Source organism: Haematobia irritans, chromosome 3, assembly GCF_050003625.1.
Source record: "Haematobia irritans isolate KBUSLIRL chromosome 3, ASM5000362v1, whole genome shotgun sequence".
In the NCBI taxonomy this organism is placed as follows: domain Eukaryota; kingdom Metazoa; phylum Arthropoda; class Insecta; order Diptera; family Muscidae; genus Haematobia; species Haematobia irritans.
Window position 1 is genome coordinate 30,123,053 of NC_134399.1, and position 7,701 is coordinate 30,130,753.

A 7,701-nucleotide genomic window follows, 5' to 3' on the forward strand; every position below is an offset into this window, starting at 1 on the left:
CTGCCTCCACCCCGCCATGGTCCAGATCATGGTATGAACGCTGTCCCTACGTCATGGGGACGAGGCACTCACGGTTGGAAGGGGCGGGAAAGTGGGCGATTGGACCGTTCTTAAAAAAATAAGAAAACAACTCCGAAAATGGATCTTTGGAACAAAATATATTCGTAAATACAAACAATATACCCCCGTATGGTAAATGCTAAGGCATAAATTTTGTAAAATTCGCCACCGGCTTCATTCTCTGACTTGTATATGGCACGAATGGAGAAAAATTACCATCAGCTGTTTGCCTTCTACTACCTTTTATTATTCGGGCAACTTTGGAAATTTCAGTTAATACGAACGGAATTGTTTTATGAAATGCGGTAACATTACATGTAGACTATTGTTATCCAATTGGACAGGAGGATTGTGGCAAATTAGATTTTTGTTAAGTTCTATCATTATAAATCGAACGAATATGTCCTTTTTGTGGAAATCTATACAAACTTCAGCTCTATCCACTACTGCCAATACACTTAAGCAGACACAAGGTCAAGTGAGTTTTCTACACACAACGCCGGCATGCTTTGAGATACGAAAATTGGCTCGCTTACGAGTGGTGGACAACAGCGACTTGGGCAAAAGAGCCATGGCCGAAGGTAGACCACCACGCTGCATTCATGTATATAACAAACGAGGTATTGGTTTGGTAGGGGACAAAGTGTTGGTGGCCATTAAAGGGCAAATGAAGAAAGGCATTTTGGTGGGATTGAAACAAAAACAACGACCAAAAATCCCCAAATTCGATAGTAATAACCTTGTTTTGATCGACGATAATGGCACACCATTGGGAACTCGTATTCATGTACCAGTACCTACCATATTACGAACAATTCTCAAGGAGAGAACTCAAGCCAAAGGAGCAGATTATACAAAAGTTTTAGCCATAGCAAGTAGATTTATATAAAAAAAGAGTGTTTGCCATTTCCTTTTTGTTCAAAATAATAAAGTTTATTGTTAAAAGCGAAAAAAACGAATGAAGCTACAATGTTTGCCGTTTATGATCCTGTTCAGGAGAATCAGAGTTTGCATCACTAACTTCACGTTTACGTTTTTTGGAATGCTCTTGTACCATTTCGGAGACGGCAATGTTGTTGTGGTCCATGCGCAACCAGTTAGTGTACTGAAATAGAAAGTAATAATAAATGATAATTGGGAGGTCTGCATATAAAAAAAGTGTTGAACTAAATTAAAAGATTAATCGATATGTATTTTCGTAGATAAAAACAATACGCCCCCGTGTACCTATATTCAGAGTAGCAAAGAGCAAAATTTTCGTTAAGCTATATTTTCCTAACAGAAACTTTAAAATTTGGCAGAATGGTAATCTTGAATGAAAAGTTCAAATTTAAATTGGATTGAGAGAGAATTTTATTTTTTTCGTTATAAGAAAAATGATTTCTTGCTATTTGGAATTCCGAATATTGGAATATTGGCGGATAATAGCCCATTCACCTTCGGTTCTAAATCTATTAAATGTGGATTTGAAATAGTTTAAGTGTATGAGGTTTAAGGCAAATGACATTTGAAATCTAGTTAAAGTGGGGTTTGGAAGTGTCATGTGAATGAATTATAAAGCAATTTAAGCCAATTGTGATGAAAATGTATTCTTCAGTTGTTCGGGATATCGATTCATGGGGGACTCCATAAAATAACTAAATATCGCTGATGACCAGTATAGCTAAATATTTAGCGCCTTAAGGCCGGTACTCTGTTCGGTTTTCGCGTTGAAACTCCATACAAAACCAAAATATGCGAAAAACTAGCGAATTTTTTTCCATTTGTGGTACTTTGTTTTTTTTTTTCGAGATGAATGGCGCCATTTGCAATGTGAATTAAGAAATAATTTATTTATTAAAACTATTTGTGTGGCTTTATAACGCAAACATGGATCATATTTTTGTTCCGAAAATATACAAAGGATCAAAGAAGTAGCAGATCAATTGCCCAAGGAAAAATAAAATGTTAATTTCCGAATAGCAAGCAGCAACCACCAACTTAATAAATATCGCTTCCTGTTAAATAGCGCTCACTGTCACCTAAATAAACCCGCTTTCTATGTGCGAAATAATGGTTTATAAAGGGTGATTTGTTAAGAGCTTGATAACTTTTTTTTAAAAAAAAACGCATAAAATTTGCAAAATCTCATCGGTTCTTTATTTGAAACGTTAGATTGGTCCATGACATTTACTTTTTGAAGATAATTTCATTTAAATGTTGACCGCGGCTGCGTCTTAGGTGGTCCATTCGGAAAGTCCAATTTTGGGCAACTTTTTCGAGCATTTCGGCCGGAATAGCCCGAATTTCTTCGGAAATGTTGTCTTCCAAAGCTGGAATAGTTGCTGGCTTATTTCTGTAGACTTTAGAATTGACGTAGCCCCACAAAAAATAGTCTAAAGGCGTCAAATCGCATGATCTTGGTGGCCAACTTACCGGTCCATTTCTTGAGATGAATTGTTCTCCGAAGTTTTCCCTCAAAATGGCCATAGAATCGCGAGCTGTGTGGCATGTAGCGCCATCTTGTTGAAACCACATGTCAACCAAGTTCAGTTCTTCCATTTTTGGCAACAAAAAGTTTGTTAGCATCGAACGATAGCGATCGCCATTCACCGTAACGTTGCGTCCAACAGCATCTTTGAAAAAATACGGTCCAATGATTCCACCAGCGTACAAACCACACCAAACAGTGCATTTTTCGGGATGCATGGGCAGTTCTTGAACGGCTTCTGGTTGCTCTTCACTCCAAATGCGGCAATTTTGCTTATTTACGTAGCCATTCAACCAGAAATGAGCCTCATCGCTGTACAAAATTTGTCGATAAAAAAGCGGATTTTCTGCCAACTTTTCTAGGGCCCATTCACTGAAAATTCGACGTTGTGGCTCGTTAGTAAGTCTATTCATGATGAAATGTCAAAGCATACTGAGCATCTTTCTCTTTGACACCATGTCTGAAATCCCACGTGATCTGTCAAATACTAATGCATGAAAATCCTAACCTCAAAAGAATCACCCTTTATAAACTTTGTTCGCAAGAATAAACATAGTACCGGCCTTTAAACTACAAAACATTGGCATTTTGATCACTTGAAGGGCCATAGATGAAAATAAGAGAGCGATAAAGCGAAAACCAAAACTTTGGAACAATTTTTACAAAGATTTTTTATCGTCGATAACATTGATATATTTATATTGGGAGAAGTTTCGAATAGGTAGGTTGGAATATTCGGTCCATTGCAATACCTTATTTTTCTTCGAACTACTCTATTTTCAGATAACAGTTTAGTTCAATGGCAACACCTTTTTATAGGCGAGTCCGAATGCCATCATTCGGGAATGTATAAGTTCACATTAACGTGGTGCTATCTAGTGGTACTTAATAATTTTACCGAAATCCCTTGAATACTTACCAAATGACTTGTTTTTACTCCAGCTTCATAAAGTTTATTTTCTATATTATCCAGACGATGTTCTGGCCTACCAGTGTCTCCCGTATTTTTTGAGATGTCTAATAAATGTCTCACTCTTTGGCGCATTGTTTCGAATACAATTTTTCCCACAACATGATTACGATCATATGGCGTTAGATAACGGCCATATTCGTAAAAGTATGGATGGAGTTTTCCTAGTTCTATATGTGTTGTCTCAGCTTCGCATACTGCCTTGTGAACATTTTTGTATATATCCGGTACGCATACCGTAAAGTAGGGATTATTGATTTTAAGTTCTTTGATATACCACAATGGAAGGTTGACATTGCGACCTGGATTCAAATCTTCCGTGTCTGCGCCAGAATCTAGGAAGCCTTTTTTTAAAGATTGTTAGTATTAGTTTGCAATTATATTATTTCATATTTTTACCCATTTTTAACAGTTTTGTGTTGACTTTGCATTCTACTTTTTCTTGTGTTACAAGTAAATCATCCACAGCATAGTAATTGGGAAAATAACTTTGGGTATTCATTGCACTTTATTTTTATTCCCTTAGTACATAAATTGCAATGCTTTGCTTTTTGGCGCTGCACAGAAACATCTGTTTTGACAGTATTTACATTTGGTCCATTCACCTAGAAATGATATCACTAGTGTTGCCAAACCAATGGGAAATATTTTGTTGGTAAAAACTAGAGGTGGGTGCGTGAGTGAAATTTATCTCATGCTGACGCACATTCAAGAAGCAATATTTTTCCTCACGCACGACATGTTGGTAGTAAAGCTGCCATTCGAGATCGAGTTTTATAAATCCGGGGATTCGGGGTTTCAAAATATAGCTAGAATGTTAATTCTACTCCCCGTAAAACATTGGCCTCTGGGGTCATACGAGTGAAAATCGAGCGAAATATATATGGGAGCTACAAGTATATCTGAATCTGAACCAATTTCAATCAAATTTAGCATACTTGATGATACTATCAATTGTATTTCTTGTATATTTATGAGAGCTATATCTTAATCGTAATCGATTTCATCCAAAATCAATCGGGATCTATTCTGACCCAAAATAGATACTTGTGTCAAATCCTAGGTCAATTGGACTAAAACTGTGACCTTGACTTTAACTACAAAAATGTGTTCTCGAAATCGGACATGCCAACGACACCATGTGTCGTTCTCGCTTCATTTTGGCTGCTAATTTTGCTGAAAATTCCGATTTCTCGATTTTTATTATCTTTTATATTATCAAAGAATTTTGCACTTTTATTTTAGCAAATGAAGGACAATTATTAGATCAGAGTATAGGGTGTTAAGTTTGTTCAATTTTGAAGTAATTTTTGAAAATACTGAAATAAATTTGAAAAGATTGTAGAAAAAAATTTTCGGAAATAAATCGTGGGGACCTTTTCTAGTTGCTTCAAAATTAGTACAAAGAATGATGTTTTTTCCACACTCCACCGTATGTATTTATTTTACTTTCGTATTTATTTAATTTATTAAAGTAGAAATAAATTAAAAGGACAATTAGAACAATCTCGTTTTTCGGCAGTGCTGAAAATGACCTCAATTTGCCGAGGCACTATTTCCACAACAGAATTCGAAGCCGTTTCGAACTGCTGACTGTTATGTTATGTTTGGTTTTGTTTTTTTTTTTCTTTTTTTTGTAAAAAATGCCATGTTCCATAGTATGGTTTAGAGTGTAATAACAATGCTTTCAGCTTTCTTCATATAATTTAAAATAAGCAATTTGCTTTTGTCAAAATTTTATTTCTATAGAAAATTTTGTCACAATTGTATTTCTATAAACAATTTTGTCAAATTTGTATTTGTATAGAAAATTTTGTCAACATTTTATTTCCATAGAAAATTTTGTCAACATTTTATTTCTATAGAAAATTTTGTCAACATTTCATATCTATAGAAAATGTTGTCAACATTTTATTTCTATTGAAAATTTTGTCAAAATTTTATTTCTATTGAAAATTTTGCCAAAATTTTATTTCTAACATATAGAAAATTTTGTCAACATTTTATTTCTATAGAAAATTTTGTCAAAATTTTATTTCTATAGAAAATTTTTTCAACATTTTATTTCTATAGAAAATTTTGTCAAAATTTTATTTCTATAGAAAATATAGTCAAAATTTTATTTGTATTGAAAATTTTGTCAACATTTTATTTCTATAGAAAATTTTGTCAAAATTGTATTTGTATTGAAAATTTTGTCAAAATTTTATTTCTATAGAAAATTTTGTCACAATTGTATTTCTATAAACAATTTTGTCAAAATTGTATTTGTATAGAAATTTTTGTCAACATTTTATTTCCATAGAAAATATTGTCAAAATTTTATTTGTATTGAAAATTTTGTCAACATTTTATTTCTATAGAAAATTTTGTCAAAATTGTTTTTGTATTGAAAATTTTGCCAAAATTTTATTTCTATAGAAAATTTTGTCACAATTGTATTTCTATAAACAATTTTGTCAAAATTGTATTTGTATAGAACATTTTGTCAACATTTTATTTCCATAGAAAATTTTGTCAAAATTTTATTTGTATTGAAAATTTTGTCAAAATTTTATTTGTATTGAAAATTTTGTCAACATTTGATTTCTATAGAAAATTTTGTCAACATTTTATTTCTATAGAAAATTTTGTTAAAATTTCATTTCTATAGAAAATTTTGTCAACATTTTATTTCCATAGAAAATATTGTCAAAATTTTATTTGTATTGAAAATTTTGTCAAAATTTTATTTCTATAGAAAATTTTGTCAAAAATTTATTTCTATAGAAAATTTTGTCACAATTATATTTCTATAAACAATTTTGTCAAAATTGTATTTGTATCGAAAATTTTGTCAACATTTTATTTCCATAGAAAATTTTGTCAAAATTTTATTTGTATTGAAAATTTTGTCAACATTTTATTTCTATAGAAAATTTTGTCAACATTTTATTTCTATAGAAAATTTTGTCAAAATTGTATTTGTATTGAAAATTTTGTCAAAATTTTATTTCTATAGAAAATTTTGTCACAATTGTATTTCTATAAACAATTTTGTCAAAATTGTATTTGTATAGAAATTTTTGTCAACATTTTATTTCCATAGAAAATATTGTCAAAATTTTATTTGTATTGAAAATTTTGTCAACATTTTATTTCTATAGAAAATTTTGTCAAAATTGTTTTTGTATTGAAAATTTTGCCAAAATTTTATTTCTATAGAAAATTTTGTCACAATTGTATTTCTATAAACAATTTTGTCAAAATTGTATTTGTATAGAACATTTTGTCAACATTTTATTTCCATAGAAAATTTTGTCAAAATTTTATTTGTATTGAAAATGTTGTCAAAATTTTATTTGTATTGAAAATTTTGTCAACATTTGATTTCTATAGAAAATTTTGTCAACATTTTATTTCTATAGAAAATTTTGTTAAAATTTCATTTCTATAGAAAATTTTGTCAACATTTTATTTCCATAGAAAATATTGTCAAAATTTTATTTGTATTGAAAATTTTGTCAACATTTTATTTCTATAGAAAATTTTGTCAAAATTTTATTTCTATAGAAAATTTTGTCAAAAATTTATTTCTATAGAAAATTTTGTCACAATTATATTTCTATAAACAATTTTGTCAAAATTGTATTTGTATCGAAAATTTTGTCAACATTTTATTTCCATAGAAAATTTTGTCAAAATTTTATTTGTATTGAAAATTTTGTCAACATTTTATTTCTATAGAAAATTTTGTCAACATTTTATTTCTATAGAAAATTTTGTCAAAATTGTATTTGTATTGAAAATTTTGTCAAAATTTTATTTCTATAGAAAATTTTGTCACAATTGTATTTCTATAAACAATTTTGTCAAAATTGTATTTGTATAGAAATTTTTGTCAACATTTTATTTCCATAGAAAATATTGTCAAAATTTTATTTGTATTGAAAATTTTGTCAACATTTTATTTCTATAGAAAATTTTGTCAAAATTGTTTTTGTATTGAAAATTTTGCCAAAATTTTATTTCTATAGAAAATTTTGTCACAATTGTATTTCTATAAACAATTTTGTCAAAATTGTATTTGTATAGAACATTTTGTCAACATTTTATTTCCATAGAAAATTTTGTCAAAATTTTATTTGTATTGAAAATTTTGTCAAAATTTTATTTGTATTGAAAATTTTGTCAACATTTGATTTCTATAGAAAATTTTGTC

At 30.0% G+C, this 7,701-nt stretch overlaps 2 protein-coding genes across 2 annotated transcripts; one reads left to right on the forward strand and one right to left on the reverse strand.

Moving 5' to 3' along the window:
- Positions 1 to 368: 368 nt before the first annotated feature.
- On the forward strand, positions 369 to 1,019 carry mRpL14 (mitochondrial ribosomal protein L14). The gene has a single exon (XM_075300146.1). The coding sequence runs from the start codon at positions 461 to 463 to the stop codon at positions 947 to 949; it is 489 nt and encodes a 162-aa protein (XP_075156261.1). The 5' UTR covers positions 369 to 460; the 3' UTR covers positions 950 to 1,019.
- Positions 967 to 4,086, reverse strand: Psf3 (DNA replication complex GINS protein Psf3). Its single transcript, XM_075300145.1, has 3 exons — positions 3,900 to 4,086; positions 3,450 to 3,844; positions 967 to 1,165 (listed from the first exon to the last, which is right to left on the reverse strand). The coding sequence occupies exons 1-3, from the start codon at positions 4,000 to 4,002 to the stop codon at positions 1,025 to 1,027; spliced, it is 639 nt and encodes a 212-aa protein (XP_075156260.1). The 5' UTR covers positions 4,003 to 4,086; the 3' UTR covers positions 967 to 1,024.
- Between the last annotated feature and the right edge of the window lie 3,615 nt (positions 4,087 to 7,701).

Coding starts and splice junctions, on each gene's coding strand:
- mRpL14 (XM_075300146.1), top strand. CDS start 461: ATGTCCTTTTTGTGGAAATCTATACAAACTTCAGCTCTATCCACTACT.
- Psf3 (XM_075300145.1), bottom strand. CDS start 4,002: ATGAATACCCAAAGTTATTTTCCCAATTACTATGCTGTGGATGATTTA. Junction 3,845..3,899: donor CACAAAACTGTTAAAAATGG/GTAAAAATATGA, acceptor CTTTAAAAAAAG/GCTTCCTAGATTCTGGCGCA. Junction 1,166..3,449: donor GAGTAAAAACAAGTCATTTG/GTAAGTATTCAA, acceptor TTTCTATTTCAG/TACACTAACTGGTTGCGCAT.